Below are 25,219 nucleotides of genomic sequence, written 5' to 3'. Positions count from 1 at the left end.
AGAGGACCGTTGTATTTGATAATTTCACACAGACTGCCCCAAAAGAGACAAAAATCCCTCAGTCTCTAAGTGGAGGTGCTGAAGGCTGGTACTAGTCTGAAAGGGCATGGATGGAGGTGTCCTCTCCCATCACAGAGCACCACAGATGGCTGCAGCAAACCAACCCGGGGAGAAGCCGAAAGGCCAAGGAGGACACGTGAGTTGGCAGAGATGTGGATAACTAAGTATTATTATTGAAAAACACATACAAGAATATATAAATGCATATGTAGGAGTAGAAATGAAAAGCAACGGTTATGCATCCGGTATTCCTTAAAGCTGTGGGCACCTTGGTCTGGCCAGTTACCCTACAAAGGCTGTGTCTACACTGCACCTCTAGCGACCACGTGTAGGGTACGTGTAGCTACGCACTGCAGAAAAAAGCAGGCTGCATTCACACTGTGGCGTGTAGCTACATGTGCCAGTGAAAGGCTGTGGCGGGGGGAGGACAGCAGGCAAAGGCTTGGCAGTGGGGAGCTGATGGAGCCTCTCTCTGTTGCTGTTGTCTCTCCTTGCGGCTGGGAAAGATTCCAGCACTGGAGAGGCAACAGGACGCTACACTGCTAAAAACAGCAGTGTAGCTGGGGGAGGCACCGCCTGGATGAGTAGGGGTCAGATGTGTCCTGATTCTGCTCAGCTCATTGTCTTCACTGCCATGTATCTCTATGCTATAGGGGACAGGTAGTGTGTGTACTCCACATGCCACCAACAGGAGTGTGCAGTGTAGATGTACCTATAGACTCTGAAGCAAATATGTGCAAAAGAATCAAGCACTCAAGGAAGAAATCAAATGCTACTGTTAACTGCAATGTTCGGGAACACAGTGAGCATCACTTATATCAACTGAATATAAAGGGCAGGCTCTGCTTACAGTTGTAGGAAATACAGAGAACATATATGGCAAAATACTTCATTGTTTGTCTTGAGGGAAATGCCCATCACAGTATCTCTAGGATGGCATACATTGGCACAGATGATACAAAGGTCTATACTTACGTGCATGCATAGTCTTGTAGAATTGAAACATAAATACAAACTCCACCATGAAGACAATAGGACTCGTATGAAGAAGGGCAGCCCATAAAACCATCTTGTTCAGAGGAAATGTTGTCATCACTGGTGCTCGTGGTAGAAGGCATAGCAGATTCTGAAATACAGTATTTCACATGCATGCACATCTTAGTCGTCGGCTAAACTGGCAAAATTGCTTGGTACAGAGCTTCAGCATTTCCAGGCAAGATAATAAGTAAGATTCTTTAACCCCAATAAACAGATTGTGATTCGCTCATCTGCACATGGTTAAGGTGGAACTACAATATATACTTTCTTTGTTTCTACAGTTTATGATGTTTTTCTATTACCACCACACAAACAACCAGAGCAAACTTAAGCTTTGGATTTTTAAAACATTATCTATTTCCATAGCTGAATCAGGCATAAAGTCATATATAATTTAATGTCACCATTTCCCGGTTACAGCTTAAACTGCTGAAAAATCGGATTCTTGCAAAGAGGGCATGAGAATCTGCTGGTCACCTTCCATTGTCATAAGTTCCTTCATTTTTCTGCACAGACAGGTCTCGGAGAATTTTGTAGAATGCTTTCTGTCACTGGACAGTGTACCAGAAAGAGGAAAATTCACCTCTAGGTAGGGGACCAGCACGACGACTATGCTTCACTTAAAGCCACATTTTCAAAGGAGATCAGCTCCCATTGAGGCACGTCAATGAAGCTCAGCTCCTGTTGTGACACTTATGGCCAGATTTTCAAAAGAGCTTAGCAATCAACACACCCATCTCTGCTGAAAATCTGGCCACTTATTCTGGTGACTGAGCTGAGCACTCTTGAAAATCTGTTCTTTATACTCTAGTTGAGGGCTTAAGTAGGACTTAAACAATAATAATATCTAGCTCTTATACAACACTTTCCCCCAATAGATCTCAAAGCACTTTACAAAGAAGGTCAGTATTATTATCCCCATTTTACGATGAGGAAACAAAGGCACAGGGAGATGAAGTGACTTGCCTAAGGTCACACAGCTGGTCAGTGGCAGAGACTGGACTAGAACTCAATCCTCTCAAGACCCAGCCTAGTGCTGTATCCCCTGAGCCACAACACCTTGTGCTGTCTCTGTGCAGAGAGGCTGAACCCCTGGAGAACCTGAAAAATGGCTTGACATGATGAGTCTTAGGTCATCTCATAAGAGGGGCATGGTATTACCCCCAACAAAGAACTATATCTGCTCTTAAAGAAGATAGTGGTTATTAGCTGTAAGCTATTATATTTAGAAATTAGAGCTGGCCCTGAATGTTGATACTTCCAACAAATGGAATCAAATACTCATGATGCCCAGCTTTGTAAAACCAAAATCTGGTCTCCTCAGCCCACCTCTTCTTGGGGAAGTGCAATTTGCAAACAGCAGCATCCAGAACCAATTTAATTGGATTCACAGGCTGCCTGACATCATTATTCAGCAATTTCTGAATTTCCCAGGATGATTCATCTATTGGAGCACTCGACCTTCCTTACTTAGGGACCAGGTTATTTGGCTTATTCACTAACTTTACTCACCAGCACAGCTGACCTCAGTTCCAGATAGACCATTAATGCAAGTGCAAGTGTAGTTTCCTTCAGTATTGGTGCAGACAGTGTTTTCTGCACACGTGTGTGTCCCCAGCTTGCATTCATCGATATCTGTCACCCAAACAGTCTGCAGTTAGAAGAACGAATGCCTCTGAGTGTCATTCTATACAGGAAGCAATGGGCTCAGCACTACTGGCATTGGGACGAATGCTGCAGAGCTTCGATCCACAGAGTATTCTTGGCAGCAAGTGGGATGAAAGAGCAAGAAAGTGTGCTCTCTGTGAGAGGCGGACAGGTAGGCTTATCCATCCCTGCACCTCAGAGGATTGCAGTGTTGGGAGAAGGACAGTAGATCCTCCACTGGAAAGAGAAGGCAGAAGCTTCACCGATAAAATTAAAGGACAGTGGGATCAGTGGATCTGATTATTAACACGTCTTTAAATGTACTCAGGGTGTAAATGTCAACACCTTGAAGCTCATGCCTATTAAACTAACCTAGAATTATTTGAGGAGTATTATGACACACTGAATACCTGCTTTAGTTTATATGCATGGTAATGATTTCCAATAAATCTCTGTTGGTTCACACATTTTTTCCCCAGCATAGCCACCAAAGTGTAAACACCAAGGGGAAGTATCCATTGGCAACTAGAGGCTTTGCATATTGATCAGCTGCTGATGTTGCCACACATCAAACAGTAGGAAAAGAGCCAAAAAAGTAGAGATGATAAATGTCATCCATCTTGGGGAGCTTACTAGTCTAATATTAGTATGCAGACTCCAATGCCATTTTTCGACCAAGTAGTGGGATAGATCATTATAGACACTTAACACAACTCTCACATCTTGACACATAGCCGATCCAAATCATTAGACACGTCTCTTACTTCCTCATTCATTCTGTCACTGCCTCTCACTCCCCCTGTCACCCTCACACTCCCCCTCACCATAACAATGAAGCCCATCTCCACTGTATCCCTCCAGACACTTGCAGACATAGCCACCTTCGGTATTGATACAGTCCGATAGGTATCGATTACAGCGGTCCATGTTAAGAGCACACTCATCAATATCTATGAGAAAAACAATGTTAGGAGCCAAGGGACGCATTATTCATGGAGTAACATGCTGAAATGATGGAAAAGAAATGACTGTATGAGACCCACCCGCAAACAATCCTGTTACCTTTACTTGGGGCACGTCTACACTAGAAAGATAAATCGACCTATGTTGGGTCGACTTACAACCACCATACTAATTGCACCAAGACTCTTAGCTTCCCATTCCCCACAGGAGCCTGGCGGCTACACCGAGGCTCCCAGCTCCCCACCAGGGGCCCAGCTGAGGCAGGGAGCCAAGAGCCCGAGGGCAGCCAGACTCCAAGCAGCGTGGAGCCAGGAGCCTCCATGCTGCACCAGGGCTCCCTGCAGGGAGTAGGCTGGGCACAGCCTGGCTGGGAGTGGGGAGCCCAGGAGGGCACAGCCTGGCTGGAAGTGGGGAGCCCAGGCAGCAGCTGGGCTGAGAGCAGGAAGCCTGAGAGAAGACAGGCTCTGAGCGGGGAGCATGCAGCCTGGCTGGGAATGGGGAGCCCGGGGCAGCTGGGCTCTAGCTGGAGCCCACCACCTGCCCCATGGCTTTCTTGTCAATTTCAGGGCTTCACCATGGATGAAAGTAGACAAGAATGACAGCCAACAGCCGATGTAAGTAACACAGTGTCTACACGGACTTTACATCCCCCTGATCTATCCCGACATGAGCCTATGCCTCCAGTGGAGGTGGAATTATGATGTCGGTTTAATAGGACACCTACATCAGCTGGAGCAAGGCTGGAGTGTGTAAACTGACATAATTAGGTCGACGTAAGCTGCCTTATATCAGCCTTACTCTGTAGTACAGAGCAATCATTTTGCTTCTAAAGTACTGGGAAGAGTGAGCAGGGGGTGTGAGGTGTCCTTATTTGTGGCCATGAATTGAGGCTGGGGTTTTCAAAAAAGCCTGAATAAGTTAGCCACCTAAACCCCATTCAACTGGATGCCTAATTCCCTTAGGCTTCCTTGAAAATACCTGGCTTATTTATTGATTGATTTTTATTTCAAAGAAAAAGAACTTTAGCCCAAAGGGCACTCCGAAATAAAGCTCTGGATGCCCATGTCATATGATCAGTATGATTTAAATCCCACCACCACACATTCCCCCAAGGCACCCTCAAACACATTAGCCGTCCCCCAAAGCCCGCTCAAACAGGTGGGCTTTGCAGAGTATGTGCAAGACTATTTTGGACTGGCAGTGGGTGAGCATTCTAAAGTAAAGGTGGAGAATGCTCTGCCAGCAGCCCCTCTTTTATACCATGGGGGTATCAAGCTTGAGCACCCCTGCTGATCTCAGTTGTGGTGCAAAATTGCCTTAAAAACATACTTGAGTAAATTTCTATTTGTGCCAAAAAAGGGCTGTAGGTAGAACCAGGCATGATAATGTGTTTATCTCTGAAATTGCAATTTTCAGCTTCAAAGTCTACTGTCCCATGAGGGTGCATCATATACACTCTCTCTCTCTCTCTTTACCCGTGGCCTCCCCTCTGATCTGCAGTGCCTGGCTTTCCATTTAATTTAAGTGACAAATAAATTCCCTGAATCATGAGTGTATAACCTAATCTCAAAACTGCCTCCTTTCTTGCTCTCCAGAAGCACGATATGAAGTGGAATGTAGACTTTGAAAAGAGAAACAAGGGTTAAGAGAAAAAGGTGCAATAGTTCAATGAAACAAACATTTCATATCTATTCTCCCTCCCAATTATTATTATTAAAATAATGCTGCAAGTGTCGTTGGTGTTTTACAGTCAAATGATTGCCTGTGCTTTATTTCCAAGGTCTGCCTTGTCTTTATCTTTGTGGTAAGATAAAGTGCTTTTATTTATTGTTTCTGCGAGTGCACAAATGGGCTAACTGCACTGTGCTGTAGCTGGTCTCATCACAAGAGTACCCAAGAGCACATTCTAATACCAGAAAGAGACAGGCAGAGGAGCTCCCATAACTATACAATATAAACATTGCATTAGACCCATTAAACCTTAAGAGAATCCACAATGCTAAATTATACATCAACTATAATATCTATGTGCCTTGAGCTTTTTGTAATTAGATGCATTTTATAAATAAATATATTATACTTGTATTTCTATTGCCCCCATAATTTGTATTTGTTATCTCTGCTCTCTACTGAATAGAATGTCTGACGTGTCATAGGAACACAGAATTGCAATACTGGGTGAGAACAATCTACAGTTGTTTTGTCAGTAAGAATGGCCAGTTCCAGGTGCTTCAGAGGGAGGTAAAAACAAAATCATACTGAACAATTGAAATGCCTTGAGGAGAAGTGTCTCCCCAACCCCAGGCAGCCAGTGATTGGCTTATGCTGGGAAGCACGAGGATTTAGGTCTGATGATTTTTTTTTTTACCCTGCTGATGTTGCTGTGGATGTTCTCCATTTAAATACATAAAATGTTTTTGATTACCCCCAAGCCCTTGTCCTCAACAAAAGACTGTGGCAATGAGTTCCCTAGGATAGTTGGTGTTGTGTAACAATTTCCTCATATCAATTTTGCTGTCTTTCAGTTTCATTGGATGTGTCCTTGTTCTAGCATTCTGTGAAAAGGCAAGTAGGTCTCTGTAGCATTAATTATTTATAACCCTCTACCATATCTACTGTTATTGGCCTCATCTCTAATTACATAGTCTGAATCTGTCACTCCTGCTAATCTTTTACATCGGTTAAAGTGTGCATATTTAGTGGTTGCAGCCTGCAGAAACTATGAACGCTAATGCTACTACAATGAGCATGAATGTTCAGTGGATCCTATTTGCTTTCACATTCCACACTGAGTTCAAGGGGAACTCTCTTCTCGTCTGATAACTCTGCCGCTTACACACTTGAGCTCTCTCTCCCACATATTCATGAGAAGAGCTTCTTCAGCCTTTTGCTGCATCCTCCATTGCTAAGGGCATTGTAGCACATAGTTTCTCTCTCTATTCCCACAACAGACTAAATTCATCCCTGGTATAATGTTTATGAATTGAGAGCACTAAAGTCAGAAGAGTTACACCTGCGGCAAATTTGTCTTACTCATTGATATGAATAGTATTTACACTCATGATTCAAGGGAAAATAATGGATGTAATAATTAACCATTCCATTTCATGGTCTCTGTTCATTATCCTTTTCAATGGAAATGATGTGTCTGAACACAGCAGTCTTGTCGACCTTCCTGTGATGGCTCATGCTGTGGATATGTCAAAGACAGACGGCTTTTTCAATTCTATCATTTTCTAGAACATTTTAATACTTCCTCTTACCATAGCATGATTTACCCTCCCTGATAAATCCTTTCAAACACTGACACATAGCACCATCTTCCAGGGGAACACACTGGGCGTTGACATTACATTCTAACACAGCACAGTCATCTCGATCTGTAGCACAAACAAAATCAAAGTCCACCACACTGACTAGTTCAGTTAATCAAAGGAGCAAATGGATTTTTTACACAAAAGCATGTACAGCGAAAGTTTTAAAACATGGCCCCCTAGGGTTAACAATGACCAGCTAACAATTTTAAACACAACTGTCTTTGTCTACACTAGGTATAAACAGTGTTTAACCACTCATTTTCCCAGTGTAAGCAAAACCTTACAATGCATCAGAGTTGGGTGAATAACTGATTTGGCTGAATCCCAAAATTGTGTAAAATTTTGATGAATCAAAAAAATCCATTTGGGGTTGAGCTAACATGATTTTTTTGGACCCAAAATGAATTTTTCCAGCCAGGAGACCAGGCCGCTGTTATAACCATTAGCCCAGTGGTTAGAGCACTCTCCTGGGACATGGGAGTCACAAGTTCAATTCCCCCATGCCTGATGAGAAGAAAGGATTTGACCCTCATAGTGGCAATTCATAAACTAACAGATTTTTAAAGTACAAACGTTCATAGCAATTAACTTGAGATAAAAGTGTCTAGGCAAGAAAAGCTGTTAATCCCTTTTTGGTTTTTCTGATCCAGTTCTTTGTGATTTACAGTTTTCCTGTTAAGCAAAAGCCTTCTCTCCATATTTAATCCAGTGCCCCTCTGGATCCCACCTTTGGTTGGTTCTGACTAGACTTTCTAATTTCATATCATCCATGCCTAAATCTTGATGTTTGTTTCTTCTCCCTGGTGGTGTTTATAGGCAGCATGACCATTACAGATTGATCCCTCCTTCCTCTAAGCTCCACCACTCACCTCTGATCCAGTTGAATAAACCAATTTGTATCCAGCTCAGAATTTCACTTTCAGTACAACAGCCATGACCTTTGTGAACCATAAAATTGTAGACCTTACCAAACACCATGATTTCAGCCATCAACAAGTGTTGGGTCTGTAGCTCCTCCCCATTGTTAGTATCCCCATATGTCCTACTATTCAGTGGACTTTGGTATCTGGTTTCCAGTGTTGCTGTTTTATTCTGTGGTGCTGCCTTCTTTTGTACAGAGATACCCCCTGAAAATGTTGAAGACAAGTAGAACAGATGGTTGAAGTCTACTGAATCAAAGTTCTGATTTTTAGTCATACATAAATCAGTAATTCACAAGTCACAGAATCTGTGGCTTTCTATTTAAAACAAAAGTCAGATTGTTCTCATTCTGGCCTGTTCCCCCAGGCCTAAAATCCACTCAGTGGTTGGTTCTCTCAAAGACAATGGGAAGGAATTAAATTAATTCCCCAATTGCACTTGTCAACATTGAAGGTCCATACTTTGATGTCTGTGTGTCAAGGTCCAATACTACAGAGGTCAGATTCATATGTTACTGCCCCAGTGGTCATCCACTGAGGTGTAAAAGAGCGTGATTTTTTAAACTTTTTAAAAATGCTAGAGATGATACAGCAATTCACTTCAAAGGCACAGCAATTCACCTTCACAAGATACTGGGATGTTCAGGTGAGCCTGACTGTATAAGCCAGTATTTTATGGGGTATGGGAGAAAAAAGTAGAGAGTTGATGCTTTTTTCAGTCTGGGGGTACCATATCAGAACACAGAATCATAAAAATCAGAGGTGCAAAGAACCTTTGATCCATCCTGAGGGGGATAGTAAAGAATTGTAGCCTACAGTATATTGACTAGCGCTTTGTGAGATGCTTACCTACATTGCTCTCTCCTGTAATATAATCACTTGGATGAATGTGAATCATTGCCCCCCTACAGGATAGAACATGTCAGATTTGCTTAAGTTTTTAGTGGCTGAGTTAGTCAAGCTGCTTCTTTAAGTTCACTGAGGAAAAGCCTTAATTTTCGGAGACAATTGTTGTGAATTCTAACCCTTACGCTGAAATATGTTGTTAAATACAGGACCTTCCTACCCTTAATAGAAACATTGCACATATCCAGGCTCTGACACAGGCACAGCTAACATGATTCAGTGCAACCACAAAGCAGCATTTTTTCCAGCTCAACTGTGTGCCAACCATATTGGCTTGTCCACACGTAGCACAATGCATGACCAGTGTGTATGAATGCACTCCTGGAAAAATATAAGCAGTTTTCCCAAATGCCTCAGCTGTTGATGCCAGGAGCAGAGCAGAGAGTTGGTGTTTTTCCACCTGGTGCAATGCACTTTGGTAAGTTGTCAAGATACTTTGGGAAATTCTGCCCTGCAGAACCCAGTTAGAACCTGACAGTCATGTAATAGTCCTGCTCACACATGAAGTCAAAACACGACATATCTATGTGGTTAGGAATTGTGTGTAAATCGTTTTGCATGAAGACATGAACTATATGCAGAGTCAAACTGGTTACATGCTGACTTCCATTCAAAACCCAGAGGGGAAGGAGAGAGAGAGAGAAGAAAGGCAGGGGAGTGACACAGTAAGAAAATGCCTATAAAAGGGAAATAAATGCTGTTTTCAAATGTCTACAAGCCTATCACAAATTGTGAAGAGTAAGAAAAATACATTACATTATTATTTGATAGTATCCTTTGAAGACAAGTTTTTTTTCATGACTAAAAGAATATGATACCTGCTGCTGTCTCAGGAATATTCAGGGCCTGACAGGTTTTTCCATTTTGGGTTTTCATAAAGCCTTTGTGACATGAGCAATGAGCAACTCCAAATCTGTCTTCACAGATCTGATCACAACCTCCGTTCTCATGAAGGCAGGGATCTGCCCCTAGGGGAGAGACATATGTGAACCTTAGCAGGATGCAGCCATACGTTCGGAGAATCCTCAACTATTAATTATCTTATCTTGTTGGCAGTGCAGATATGAAGCAGTTAAAAAATTTAAAACTGACAGAGAAGAGAATGCACTTTTTTTTGGTTAAGATGGGACGTGTACAATAAAGTATATGTGTTCCTTAATGACAGTAAAGCAGAACTGCATGCTTTCCATCATACACAGATATACTTACAGCTATTATGAATGCTTTTTATTATTGGACACTGGAGCCCTATTATCCTCTATAAGGCTTACTTCTGTGCTGAGGATAGTAAGCACTGTGTCAAACTGTGACTGTCTTATTTACACAAGTAGTCTTATCTAAATCAATAGGACAACTCACTTCAGTAAGGTAGATGCAATATGAAGTTTCCTGCAAGCTCTTCCAATGGGTTGGAGTTTGTCCCTGGCAGAAAAATCAAATGGTTTGGCCCTCAAACCAAAGAAGCTTAGAGGTTCCACAGGTGCCTTTTTGGTGTTACACATCACTATTATTTGTATAAGGAGAAAGAAGCTACACAAAGGCGATAGATGGATATCAAGAGTGTGGTCTCATGGTAATTGGTCAGATTAGTGCTACAGAAAGTATTATATTCTTAGCTTGAAGCACATGGCTTTAGAGATGCAAGAGCTATTAGCATTGATGGGGGAGCTGCATGTCCAAAGTCTACACACCAAGCTGGAAACAAACCCGCTAATGCCCCCATGAGTTCCAGAGCTCCAGAAAACAACAGTTTTCTCATGACTCTAATAAAAGCCAGTCTGACTGTGTATGTGGAGTCTTTTGAAAATTCTATTTCAGAGATGAACATTCCCTCCTCTAAATGTCTATTGTACCAATAGCAGCGAACATAAAAAGAAGCCCGTAAGGGAATGACTGCTTAACTTTTGCAGAATACCTGGTTTCGCCAAAGGATGAACTACAACCACTGACGAGGGTCTCAGCATGCTGCCTCGGAGACGTACCCTGTTTTGGCCGGTCTTCTTGTCCACCCTCGTTAATGAAGGCTTAGCCCAGTCAGAGAACCAAATGTGATCCTCAAATACTGCTACATCAAATGGATGGCCTAGAAAGCAATTATACTCTTCAATGCCAGTTCAGGTTCAAGTTACACAAGTCAGCACGTAACCAAAATAAGTATCCACACACGTCTTTCTAGAAACACAGCAATACCGTAGAGATACCCAGACTTGCACTTTTATGTATCTATCAGTAGATGATGGAAAATATCAGTGCCCATGAATGGTTGTTGATGAGCAGTCGCACCCTGCTCTTCCGACTCCAAAAGCACAGGCCCTTGCCTCTCAAGAGTCTCTTTTAGCTGCTACCAATGCAAAGTTGTGATACAGCTGATTCCATTTTGATTCCATCCTATGAGGGACAGTGCTGTGCGCGTGTGTGTACACGCACAAGCCAGTATACTACACCATTCACCTACACGGCTTAGAATTAACCCTTACATTTTCAAAATAGTGCACAGAGTAGCAGTTTTTCCCTTGGTAACTCGAGCCTTGCATGGATACAAAATTTATATTTGCAGATGCAGATATCGGCAGATATAAATCATTATCCGCAGAGCTGCAGGGCGCTACCGGGACCCAGAGCAGCAAAAGCAGTAGCCTGTCAGGCCGCCACGCTCAGGAGCCAGTGCCCTGTACCCAGAGCTCCTCCGGCATATCTGTATCGCCCCCAGCCCTGCCCAATGCAATAGCACGGCCAGAGACAGCTGCGGGTGAGCCTGGTGCCTGCCCCAGTGGGCGGGGTTGTGGCGGAGCTGGGAGCAGTACAGCCACGTCAGAGGAGCTGCCAGCACAAGGCCCTGGTTCCTGGGAGCGGCAGCATGACAGGCTACTGCTTTCACTGTTGTGGTTCCCAGCAGAGCCCTGCAGCTTCACAAGTACCAATTTATATCCACGGAGATACATTTTGTATCCATGCAGGTCTCTACTGGTAACGGAACATATGCTTAAATTTTGAAATTGGAATAAGGGGATGATTTCCAAACACAAGCATGGCAATTCCGAGTTAAGGATGCCAAGTACTGTTGTATAGATTTTTAAAAGAAATCTATGCTGTCTAATTCTGGCTATTTGAGTATCGGTGTCAGAGTTAGAGATTATTGTTAGGTTGCTATGGGCCTATACATTTAGACAAGTATTCCTCTCCTCAGTGCACACACGGACAGATCATATATACTGGACCTGCATATATTTTTAGCTGCTTTTGGAGGGAACTCTAAACTCTTGCCAGAGTTTGGATATTTGCCCCATTTTATCAGCCTGTAGCATCAGGTATTCCTGTTGAGTGACAGGTATTTCCTGTAGTAACGCAATTTACACGTAAGCCTTTGCCCAACTGGAAAAACACTGTCTATATGAGAAACATATTACCAGTTATACCACCCACATTTGGATACTTATTCCAGGATAAATGTGTCTTTCTTTCAGTTTAGCTTAACCCCTTTCCCAAGTGACATTAGCTAAACTAAAAAAAAAGCCACTTTTATACCAGAATTAGTGTGTCCACACAGTGGTTTTTAACCAGTATAACCATATTGGTTTCAATTCACACTTCAATTTATATCAAAGAAATGTTCCTATGTGGACAAGACTGTTTACTTTTTCTTAAATGTTGTTTTGGGATTTAGGAATCCTTTTCTATCCCATGAGCATATATCCTGAAGTCTTCCACATCAGGCTTACTCCCTTGGCCTGATTCTCTTCTTATTTCATTCCATGAAGTTTGAGAAACTAGCCAATATCCTGGATAATGTCTTCATCCAAATAGTGAATTATTTTATTACACATAACCTGCACCCTTGGAAGACCAAAATCCTCCCATCCCAATGGGGACATCAGTAATTTAGCCCTCACAGTTTTCACTTATACTTAACCACAACTTAAAAATCAAAAATAAAAGTGGGAAATGATCCAATAAAATTAAAAATAAGAAATAAGGATCCATCCTACAAGAATCATGTAGAAGCAGGACTATGTACCATTACTATGCATCTCCAAACACAATAGGGACTGTATAAACAGAGACCTTTACTGTTGGTCCCCTAGAACAGGTGCTCACATCTTTGTTTTTACTCAAACTACAAAACAGTCATAATGATGGAACAGATCTAAGAAAACCTAATCTGCCTTGCATGCAACTGTCACTGGATGTCCGTACATTCTACTCATTATTCACATATGACCTGTAACTACAGCGACACTAGATGGCACCCGTGCAATAAGAATGCATACTTACCCAAAGTATGTATAAGGTATTTAGATACCGTTGGGAAGGTTTGAAGTTATATTTGTCCAGGGTACAATGTATTAATCTTAAAATGTTCATGGGTCCAGCTGAGTGTTTGTCAAAGTATGTCATTTAAAAATAATATACAATTATATACATACAATACTTCACACAGACTTTCTCAGACCACACATTTTAAGACAGAGACAATTAACAAAAAAAACTCCAAATAAACCAGAGAGAAAGAAAATTAATTTTTAGACAACCCTCCCTTGGTCCCATTTTTAAGCCATAAAACACCAAGAGTGAAATGCTTGCCCTACTGATGTCAAGGGCAAAATTCCCATCGACTTCAACAGGACCAGGATGTCACTCTGTATCTCTTTCCCCCTTCCGATGCACAAGTCTGATGCTCACCAACCTAAACACAGTCTCATGTCTGATGTCACCTCTCTGTCTCCCAATACACACACCATAGTCTCAGATCCATCTCTTTTCCTCCACTCTCCTCTGACGTTCCTTTCTCTCGTCCTCTCTTTTGCTTCCCGAGAGATGCTACCCCTTTGATAGTCACTGGAGAACAAAGTGAAACTTACAACAGGTTGTCAGGTTTTTCTTTGCAGCTCAGCCTGCCTGACTCAGCTGCAAAGTGGAGTTTACCACAGTTTGTACTTTTCACTGTCAAACCTATCACAGAGGGGACGAAGAAGAATGACAGGCCAGAGTAGCACTGTGGGGAGGGGGAGGGGAAAGGAATGCTAGAAGGGCACTCCATTCAGCCCTATTGGTACCCAAGGGACTGGAGAGTCCTCCCATCTTTACAGGCAGCCCTGCACATCAGTGACGGGGAATCTGGCATGGAAGAAGAAACACAAGCCACACCAGGGAAAAAGAGCAGCCTAGTACTATGAGATGGCTGCCTAATGTGGTCTCTGGCAGAACAACACGACCACAATATGGTGATAGTGTGGTCATTATACATGGAGGTCTATTTGAACCCAGATGGCAGTCCTCAATTGATCCATGACCTGCCTTTTGAGCAACACTGCTATAGACTGACTACACAGTTACAAAATATATGCTGTCAACAATGTGACAGCGTCGAAGGGCAATCACTGCTCTGTATACACACACAAACAAACACTAAAATGTGGTTTGTTCTAAATGTGTTAGACTATCAGTTATCCTGGGCTGAGGCTTCTGTTCTAGCTCTCAAGGTGATCTTCTCATCTCAAATCACAGCAAGGCTGAGCAGTAATAGCCACCAGCATCTTGCAAAGATCATCTTTCCATTGCTCGCAATGTGTGTATTATGTATTTAGAGATGTCTGCATGTTGAAGACTGTATAGACATAGTCCTTGATACAGAGAGTTTAAAATCTAAAGGCCTGTTTTCTCCTCTCACTTACACAGGTGTAACTCCACTGATGTATGTATGCAGTGAAGCAGTAACTCAAGGAACCAACGTATCATTTTCTTAATGGGATAGATCTTCTAAGGAAGGCAGCATAGAACTCTGTGCAATAGATTTGGGGTGGTCTCTTACAACTAGAGGGTGATTAATACGGCTTGTCTCTAGTACAGGTGTTGCTGAATATACTAAATTCTGCATGGACTTACCTACTACAATCCCATTAATCTCAACGGAGCTACACAGGACGTAAATTAGTGAAGAATCTGGCCCATAATTCAGATTCACATACACACAGAGACAGATATACATAACAAGTAATCATCAACCCCAAAACCTCACCTACATCATACTGTGTAAGTATTCGGCGTTTAGAACCATCCAGACTTGCAGTTTCAATAACAGACTGTTTAGCATCACACCAGTACAACTTGTCAGCTAAGCAGTCGACAGTTATTCCACTGGGCCAAACCAGGTCAGTGCTAGCTATAATCAGACGATCAATGCCTTGTAGGGAAGCACTTTCGATCCGTGGGTTGACCCCCAAGTCAGTCCAGAATAATCTCCTTTAGTGAATAAAACACAAAGGAGTCAGTAAGCAAATATGTTTTCCCTTCAAATTGATCTTGTTTTGGAGAATTCTTTCATGGCAGACTGATTGTAGCAAGTCAGGCACATGGAAGACATAAGGCACCTATCCTCAAAACAAATACTTAGAATACTGATCTTTTAAAAATTGTTTTATGATCCCAGATCATTATATTAAATATATGTGTGGTTGTGAACATAATTCCGTTTTTGCAGTTTAAAATAAAATCTCTGAAGAAACATTTCCCTCATCAGCTTCTTACCGAGTTTAGGGTTCTCCGTTTCCATTGCAACAGATGATAATACTATAACACTCTATAATAATGGAGCGATTGCTGCTTTAGGCACTGTGATAGCAACAGCTGTTACAGGGCACACATGGAATCCTGAATGCACATCTCTGTAAGCAAGTCAGCCAGGAAATTATTTTCTTCTATTTTGTTTTATATATTAAAAGAAACCAAAAATGAGCCCTGTCCCAAATTTTTCAAACTAAGTAAAGATTCTTGATGCTCAGTTTATGGGTGCCCAACCAAGATAGCATAAAGAAGCCTGATTTTCAGAGGTTGAGGGCTCAACATTTTCTGAAAATCAGGCCCCTTTAAAGTGACTCAAGTTGGGCATTTAAAAATTAAGGCATGCAGAATCACTAATCATTTTGGGGCCTCAGAATTTCCCTGGTGTAATCCCAGTGACTTCAGTGGAGTTACATCAAAGGATGAATTTGGCCAAGTTATCTGCCTTTGTTAAATATACTCATATAGGCCCCAAATCCTACTAGCCTGACACAAGCAGTTCCTCTGTCATCAAAGGACTGCTAATGGAGAGTATCATCTGTCCCACAATGTTCTTAATACTCTTGTTTGACTTTGAATTTCATCTTTAATACTGACGTTTACCATCATGGAAACTACCATAGTCCTTTGTTGTTTCTTTAGCCTTTAACTTCTCAACAGGGACATTTTCACTGGGCTCTAATTCCACACCCCACCATATCTGTCCCTCTCCAATACAGCTTTTGCTTCAACTTTAAACAATGATTCATCAGTTACTGTTTCAAAAATAATCATCTTGTCAACAGTAATCAAAACTCGCCTGGACTTCTGCCTACTTTTTCAGGAACTAGACCATAAAACTCCGACATTCTGTGACACACTATATATAGGTCAATCTTACTTTCAACTTGAGATTTTACTTTATTGCCATTGATAACTTATAACTAGCTTCCCAAACTCAGGTATTCCTAAGTGTTTTCCCTAGAGACCCTCTGTGTTCCATACCCTTGTTCCATCACCACTTTCCAAAATCTTTTATTTCCTGGATGGGGTTAACAAGGTCCACCTACTCTTTTCACTCAGCAGTAATTATAGTGCACTTTCCTGCAGGATAAACATACCTGACATCAAAATGACTCTGAAAAACCCTGCAACACTATTTCAGGTTTTAGAAACCATCCTGTTACAGACAGGGTGAAATCCTGGCCCAAATAAAGTCCATAGGAGTCCATTAACTTCAATAAGGCCAGGATTTCACCAATAACCCGAATCTATCACTTGGTGGTTCTAATGTCCCCATCAACATATTATGTATGCACCACCAGATATGTAATTAAGATAAAAGTGCAGATATATGTTTATATTCGTGCACCTTCACATCCAGTAGATTATTGTGGATATGACTTCAAAGACTGCAATGTTACTTAAACGTGAATATGATAACTGCAATAAAATCCCTTCCCTGGTGAAAAGGAAAAATTACTTTCAAAGCTGAGCATATAGTGTCCTGCAAAAGATACAATCCTTTTTAACTAATAACATTTACCAGTGAGGGTGACTTTAACTATATATATATATATATATATATATATATTTGCTTAGTTTTATTTATATACAATTTATCCCCGGTGCCAGGTGATAATTGTATAAAACGTATAGTAATAACATAATTCCTGTAATTAATCCTCAACTAACAATAGCCCAGCAGTGAAAAAGAAACCATAAGTATTTTTAAAATCTGCTTCTAGATTCCCATTGCTACAGCTGCCCACCCACACAAAACCAGACAGATGGCATGTGTGGTCACAGTGTGTCCCAAAGGCAAATGTGTGTCTTTACAATAAAAGTCAAAGTTCCTTGAAGAAGAAAAAAGTCATCTACTGCTTTCTTCCCGTTCCAAGGTGAATTGGGTGCTGATTGATGAAGAATTGACAGAACTGGATAGAGCCAAGTGATGGCAGGAGCTCTGCAAACTTCTCCCACTCAACTCCATCAATCTTCACTCTCAACACACCCAATTACTGCTTCACTGGGCAGTCCACTTCCAACAGTGAGAAGTGGACAAGTATCCTAGGATGAGAGCAGTTTATGTGGGAAAAAGGCAGGACCTGAACACTGGTTTCCTAATTAGAGAAGGGGGGGGGAAAGCTGTAATATTTACCTTCCTCACCACCTACTCTTAGATCAATAGTTTCTATTACTTCTTACTTAGCTAGCGGGTGAACAGCAATCCCTCGGGGCTGGAAGATGTCCTCCTTGATGATCATTTCTCTGTGCATTCCGTTCAACTCACTCCTCCCAACGTAAGACTTCCTGCAATATACAGGACACAATTTGAGCCATTACTGTTATCTTCATTCCCTTTTTTAGCAAAATATACTCACTGAGTTTTTAAACTGTCATTTTCTTTAGCTGACCATAAAGTGTAATGAATGGCATTTCAAATACAGAAGCTAGTCTTGCCAGCACTGACTGGCCCATTGCTTTAATCATTCATGTCATAGCTCCATTATCTGGTCCAATAGAATGATAGCAGGAAATTGATTTCTCTGCAGGAAATCAAACTACTTTTTTCGGGTAGGTAGAGAATTGGATGTCTGTTTATTAAGAACATTAATTGGAATCAAGGAGAGAATAAGCTCCTGAATGAGGAAAAGTGTTAAAGAACAAAAGTAATAAATACTTTTCTTAAAGCACTTTTCATCCATAGGTCTCAAAGCACTTTACAAAGACAGGTACATATCATTATCCTCACTCTACAGACAGTGAAATTGAGTCAGAGTGGTGCCCAAGCAAACACAGATGGCCTGACTCCCAGTCCTGTATTTTATCCAGAAAAGATTGCAGAAACTTTACTCTCATAAATGTTATCCAGAGGAACAAATGTCAGAATAGTATTAACATCTGACTGAAGGGAAACCTACATCCTTCCATTCCTAGCTGACTCAAAAAGGAAAGGGCCAGCAGTGTCAGGATGGAAGGAGGAATGTAGGCCTGGGAGAAAAAAAAGCAGTGGCTCAGAATGTGTGAAAGGTACAAATCCATCCATGAACTTCTGGATACCTTCTGAAGGAAGGCATAGGAACTTTACTAATTTTTATACAGGACGTTGATCCACATATTTTCCAGACAGTTCACAAACAAAAATCGCCTGGGTATATACATCACAGAGTGAGGAAGGTGCAATTCAGAGTACAGCACATACAGTAGGAAGATGATCTGCATATTCAGAATCAATTTTTATTGTCTAGTAAAATGTTGGTCATGCTATGTAGCCATCCTTCATCTTTCATATAACCACTAGGGTGTTGCTCTAATCCAACACTGCCTTTTTGCCAAAGATGGGCTTTTTTTCCCCTCCGTGAATAGTGTGATGTGCTGGCTCACATGTGTGATCATATTATCCACTAGTGACTAAGGCACAAAGAGGGCATAATCCTTTCTATGACAGTGAGTTAACAAAGAGTCTCCTTTAACTCAAGGAGGTCTGTGATTAAGGAGACAATGGTTCTGTGCTATGTCCAAGATGTGTCATGTGTATAGTATAGCAATGTTCATGAGCTTATATGCAGCACATATTCTACATTCATTGCAATTGAGCCTGATCACCTGGTCCTCACAAAGACAAATCTCCTGCTGAAATCAGTGGGAATTTTGTCTGTACGAGAAGTATAATATCAGAATCACAGAGAATTGTTCTTTTTTTACACACTTTCACATTTTTTACACACCTTGACATTGATTTTCAGATGCTAAGCTTTCAGTCAGTAATGACTTACAATTACTTGATAAAACACTACTGTATTTAAAGTAACATCTCAATTATTCCCACATTACAGTTCAGTTATTCCATATATCTTGTGACAATGTTACATGTGCTCTGGCATCAGTGCAGAGAGAAGCGCATACCCTCTGTCTGTCCAATACAATTTACGGTTAATCCAGTCCACAGCAAGACCTTCAGGTATATCTATAGCTTCACAAATAATTTTTTCACGATTTGAGCCATCCAGATCAGCTCGTTCTATCCACTTCAAGGCTGTGTGTGCAAAATAAATCTGTTAAGAGGAAACATAAGAATTATTTTCAATTATTTCACAAATCATTTCTGTCCAGTTTCCCTGATCTTACTGTTTCATCTCTGACTATGAATTTTCTTTTTGGAAAAATCCCTATTCACTTATTTATAAACTGGTATCCTGTGATTATTGATCGAACAAACAGGCACTTATCTTCAATCAGAATGACTTCCGCAGGCTGAGCATGCTTAGTAATAAATCCTAGCTGTCCTACATACCACCTCCTCAATAACCTAAGGTTCTCTTTTACACAGCAACCTCCTAAAGTGGAACACAGCCCATGAAACAACAGAAGGAGGAGGCAGAAAGAAATGTGTTAATATTTAGTTGCCAGATCATTTAAGTAAATGAAAGCATGTGTGTGGAGGGGGATGGATATAATTTCCTCCTGTTCCACCTCTTTTCACATTTGTCTTTGTTATTTTCTTAAATAACAGGCCCTGTCCTGCAAGGTGTTCCAGGACTCAACTCTAATGGGGCTGCAGACAGGCACAACGGCCTGGCCTACACAGAGAACCTTGCAAGGTCTTAGACGAAATCTGAAATTCTCCACTGTTTAGAGTTATGGTTACCACCATTTGTAGGAGGGGGGGGAAAGTCATTTTATATTTGGTATCAGCAGAGAATTGTATCCTGAACTGCAAAACAGCATACAAAATAACACTAAAACTTCACTGCAAATGCTAACAACAACATTAATGCCTTTGCACTGACTGTAGATTTTTCTTGAGCCTTTAAAAACTCAACTCGGGCAAACTCTCACTAACTTCAATGGGTATTTTGCTTGCAGCCAAACTGGGAGATTTTAGGCTACTAAAAGTCTGGCGGCACCTGGCCACTCCCGGAAGTGGCCACCACATCCCTGCGACCCCTGGGGGGACAGGGCACTCCGTGTGCTGCCCCTGCCCACAGCACCAAGTCTGCAACTCCCATTGGCCGGGAACTGCCACCAATGGGAGCTGTGGGGGTGGTACCTGCAGGCATGGGCAGCATGCAGAGACCCCCTGACTCCCCCACCAGTGGCTGCAGGGACATGCAGGCCACTTCTGGGAGTGGTGTGGGGCCAGGGCAGGCACGGAGCCTGCCTCAGCCCCACTGTGCTGCCAACCAGGAGCCGACCGAGGCACCCGTCACCCCGTCCTGCACCCCAACCCCCTGCCCCAGCCCCGAGCCCCCTCCAGCAGCCAAACTCCCTCCCAGAGCCCACACCCCCTCCTGTACCCCAACCAGCTGGTCCAAGCTCAGCCTGGAGCCACCTCCCACCGAACCTCTCAGCCCCAGCCCAGAGCCTGCACCCCCTCTTGCACCGCAACCCATGCATCAGCCCAGTGAAAGTAAGTGAGGGTGGGGGAGAGCAAGTGACAGAGGGAGGGGGGAATGGAGTGAGCGGGGCGGGGCAGAGGTGCCCAGCTCCATCTTCTGCGCAGCCTCCATGCTGCTCCCTCAGCTGCCCCCAGGAGGTAATGCTGGGGCATGTGTGCGCCAGCCAAGCAGCCACAGGAGCCAGGTGCTACGGAGTCTGCTGCCTTGTTGTTACTGCCCATGTGCTGTGACAACAGCAATGTCTATACCCTGTCTAGCTGTTTCTGACAGCAAGGAAGACCCCTGGGGAACTGGGGTGAGAAGCTGCCCTCTCATTTATCTGAACTCCCAATTATCCAAATAAAATCTGCGTCCCCCAGGGTATTCAGATAAACTTGAGCATACTGCATTATCTTAGAGAACAGTGGAGATAAGTCTCATTATAAGGAGAAAACTGTCTGTTATACAAGGCTTAACAAAGCAGCATTCGACTACCCCTCTTCCAAATTCACCAAGCTTAGAGCACTGGGATGAGGCAGTACTCACTGGTCCTAATCTGGCAAGCTGCTCCATGTGGGCTGACTCCTGGGTCCAGAAGGAACACCAGGCAGAATCAGGACCACATTCTGTAAGGCTAACAAGCTTGCCACATTTGCAGAAGGTTGGTTTAACGCTACTAGGAGAATTGGGTGCAATGCTTGTTAAAAGAGCCTCTACATATTGTATGGGTTTTGATATGTAACAGTGGTAAAGATGCCTTGATTTTCTATGATCCCTCAATAAAAGCACCCGATACATTTCCAGGAAATGATTCTGAAGTTTAAAGTGAGAAATCAATTGATTACACAAATGTTTTTGTTCTAGACAGCGTCCTTTTCACAAACAGAAGTTGGTCCAATATAAGAGACCCACGGTATCTCTTTGTAGTCATGCTTAAAACTATGTGGGAAATCCAGCCATTTTGGCATATGGACTACATTAAACTAAGAGACAGAACTGAAGGGTCAAATTTAACCAGTGGGCTTGTGTTTAGCACCCTACTTGAGACAGAACACCACACCAACCGTGTTGCTGGACATTCAACGGAATAATATCAGCACAGCATGTCATCTGGATCATTGGCAGCACAAAGGTTAAGGTACAAGGAAGCACAATCCATTTGTCCTCACACCACTTCAAAATCCTCTCATTTTTAATGCCTTACCTTACTTTCAACTGGGTCATAGTCCAGTGCTAAGACTATGCCCATCTGCCAGTCGAGTAAACTTGTGTAATCTGTTCCATCAAAACTGATGCGGCGGATGTCCTGGCCATTTGCAAATAACAAAAATGGCCTGGGGCCTGTTAATGAAATTTTGCATGCATGTTAATTCTTCTACGCCCAAAGTAATCTGTACATAAGATGCTTTATGTGTGAAAAAGCAATTAGAGTGCACATTTCTCCTCTCTGTCTCTCCTCGCTCTTTTGTTTCCATCATCTTAATCAAAGTTCAACATCAACAAGATCTCATCAATGAAGAAGGAAAAAGTTAATTGTCTATCACTGAAAGCAATTGCCTCTTTTCCTTTTATTGCTAAATTTTAAACTGGCACTTAACTCTTCTGCACAGGTGACTGCATAGATATGCTGGACATGCACAGAGCAAATCATGAAGTCCTTACTTAGTTATTACTCAGTTCTTTCCTCAGGCAAAGTCCTATAAAAGTCATTAGAAGTTTTGTCTCAGGAAAGGCTGAAAGTCTGGGCCCAGGTATACACAAGCTGAATCAGGATGTCTTTTATTTAACAAAGAAACAGAAAGGGAAGTGTTAAAATAAAGAACATAGACTGAAAGCCACACTCCCTCCTTCCCCCACAGCCCATACTGTGGGAACCGCTAACAGCACATCAACGCAGCAACCAAAATTAGGCATACTTGTGCTAGCTTTAACCAAGCTAGCAGCACATGGATTTCAGAGCAGATTGTACAAGTCTGCCCAGAACCCTGGGTACATATTTGCTTTGCTAGCACACACTGGTGTCTGTGCCATTGCATCTTCATTGCTCTTTTTAGCCACGCTAACTAAATTAAAGCTAGCTCGGGTACGCCTACCTGAGCTGCAATCGGACCTCCGATTGCAGCATCGACAGACCCTAAATTAGCATTTTACAATGCAAAGGAAGGGAGCTTGGTAGTGCTTTAGTTTATTGAACTAGCCTTTCACCCTTGGGTCCTTGACTTAAATCTCACTTACTTCACCAATGAAGTTAGTCTGACAGTCTCAATTAATCCCCCCAACATAAATTAATTATTGCTGCTGTCATCATTTGCATTCCAGTGTTGCCCAGAGGCTACAAGAGAGATTAGGGCACCACTGTGTGAGGCACTGTACAACCAAGTTGTAAGAGAGACTTTCTGCTCCAAAGAATTTACAATCTAAATAGAAATAGTGAATGACAAAGGATGAAAGGAAGGGTGGGGAAACTGAAGCACAGAGCCTTAGGTCCTAATCCTGCAAGCATGTACATGCTTTCCACTTCACAGGAGACTATAAGTAAACATATGTTAAGTGTTTGCAGGATCAGAGCCCTGTCATCTGCCCAAGGGCACACAGAGTCTGTGGCAGAGGCAGAAATTGAACCCACATCTCTTCAGTGCCAGTCCAGCAACTTAGCAGCAAGAAAATCCTTCCTCGTATAAAGTGTACATCACAACACCACCATACAATCCAGTTCACTTGACAGTGAGGGACCATAAGGAGCTTTGCACTGTAATAGCAAAGACTGCAGATTGGTATTGACATGCACGGAGTAAAACTGCACAGTGCAGATGTGCACACTGTCATATGCCTGATGTTTGACAATGCAACTGATTCATTTTTAAATTTATAAAATGCAACCTCTCTGGGCATATGTATAATACATAACATAACATCTAACACTGACAAAAATCTAGAAGTAAAGATTCACTCCAAAAACCAATCTACTATCTGCCCACCACCACTATCCTCACCCCAAATAGATGGGCCTTGCACTGGGACATACATGTCAACAAACTTGGGCTTTTTTGGATCAGTGGTGAAAATAACTTATGCAATAGAGGGCCCTCAGCTGGCCATGCCTTGCCCAGCCCTCACATATAAAAACCTAGACCCCAATCCTGCATTGTGTAGCACATCAGCAGACTGCTGCACACACGGCTCCCCCTTTACTTCTGGGACACAACAATCCCCTCCCCCATGCTACACAATGCAGGATGGGGCCCCTCAAATGACTGAAGTTGACTAAAAGAAACTATCTGTTGCAAGGGAGACTGAACTATGTAGTTATGTACGTCGTGATATATTTCACCATGTTTTATTTTCCCAAACTACCAATATTCCTCAAATTCATTCCAATTAATTAAAAAATGTTAAAGAGTGATCCAAAATACCCAATCCCCTTTAAAAGTTGTTATAACTTTCTTGTTATATGGCCAGGAATATCCAGGAACTCTTCAATACTGACCTATAGCAGTGCAGTGTCTTTTATCCCCCTGCAGCTTATATCCAGGAAAACAACCACACTCCCAGGAAGATGGACTTAAAGAGGTACAAATCTGGCTACATCCACCATTATCCAGAGATGTACAACCTTAAACAGAGCATTTTTTAAGAATTAAATTGTAGTTATAATATAAAACACTATAAAATCACAAGTATCAGCAACAGAACAACCCATACAATTATGATTTCAACTATGAGATAGATTTTATTGTTGCCAAAGATTTTCCGCATTATTGTTAAAGGCCAAAGGTTACCAACATGGGTGAACATGATCAGCTCCTTCTGTTACATCTCCTGTTGAAGATTTACAACAGGGGCAGTAGGACATATGAACAGAGTTTGCAGGTGTTGATTATTTAAGTCAGCTTATTTTACTCAACAGAACTCTAGTCAAATCTACAGAAAGTAACTACTTCCATCAGACACTGAATATTTGTGCTTTGTCCCATGGTACAGCAAATTAAAGCCATTCTCTCACCAGAAGATGAAATGGGTTAGGGTAATTAAGCAATGAAACTCATTGATCTTCTAACTTGACAGGCCAGAACATCATGTTTTGTTGTTTCATTTTCTAAGCTTAAGCCACCTTGTTGGGAGAATGGAGAGTGCAAATGATTTACTAGATTTAAAAAAAATAAATCACTGCACAGCCCTACCCATACCAAAAGAGACCATTCCTCCACACGAGCTAGCGTGATAAAAATACCTGGGTGGATGTTGCAGCACATGCCAGCCACCTGAGGACAGACCGAGGAGGGTTGGTTGGTCTTGTACTTGAACAGCTAGACCAAGCCACTACCTGTGCCACAAATGTCTAAAGCAGGGGTGGGCAAACTTTTTGGCCCGAGGGCTACATTGGGGTTGCAAAACTGTGTGGAGGGTCGGGTAGGAAAGACTGTGCCTCACCAAACAGCCTGGCCCCACC

General features: G+C 42.2%; 1 protein-coding gene across 6 annotated transcripts in view; it reads right to left on the bottom strand.

The window, feature by feature from the left end:
- Positions 1 to 25,219, bottom strand: part of EGF (epidermal growth factor) — a 109,409-nt gene that overhangs the window by 38,224 nt on the left and 45,966 nt on the right. For 5 of the 6 annotated variants that reach the window (XR_014711241.1, XM_084625645.1, XM_084625644.1 and 2 more), the window contains 12 exons: positions 24,257 to 24,382; positions 21,974 to 22,110; positions 19,298 to 19,446; positions 17,597 to 17,701; positions 14,868 to 15,091; positions 10,767 to 10,934; positions 9,670 to 9,819; positions 7,994 to 8,152; positions 6,972 to 7,088; positions 3,570 to 3,695; positions 2,611 to 2,733; positions 1,036 to 1,186 (listed from right to left, as the gene is read on the bottom strand). Coding sequence is in view for 5 of the 6 variants with exons in the window: in XM_084625645.1 (XP_084481771.1) it covers positions 1,036 to 1,186; positions 2,611 to 2,733; positions 3,570 to 3,695; positions 6,972 to 7,088; positions 7,994 to 8,152; positions 9,670 to 9,819; positions 10,767 to 10,934; positions 14,868 to 15,091; positions 17,597 to 17,701; positions 19,298 to 19,446; positions 21,974 to 22,110; positions 24,257 to 24,382 (1,735 nt within the window). In the remaining variant the exon portion in view is untranslated. The remainder of the gene's footprint in view (positions 1 to 1,035; positions 1,187 to 2,610; positions 2,734 to 3,569; positions 3,696 to 6,971; positions 7,089 to 7,993; positions 8,153 to 9,669; positions 9,820 to 10,766; positions 10,935 to 14,867; positions 15,092 to 17,596; positions 17,702 to 19,297; positions 19,447 to 21,973; positions 22,111 to 24,256; positions 24,383 to 25,219) is intronic. The other variant, XM_084625643.1, reaches the window with a different exon arrangement.

The sequence above is a fragment of the Lepidochelys olivacea genome, assembly GCF_965140295.1.
Source record: "Lepidochelys olivacea isolate rLepOli2 genome assembly, chromosome: 4".
In the NCBI taxonomy this organism is placed as follows: Eukaryota; Metazoa; Chordata; order Testudines; family Cheloniidae; genus Lepidochelys; species Lepidochelys olivacea.
The sequence above is the reverse complement of the archived record's forward strand: the minus strand, read 5'-3'. Positions and strand labels throughout refer to the sequence as shown.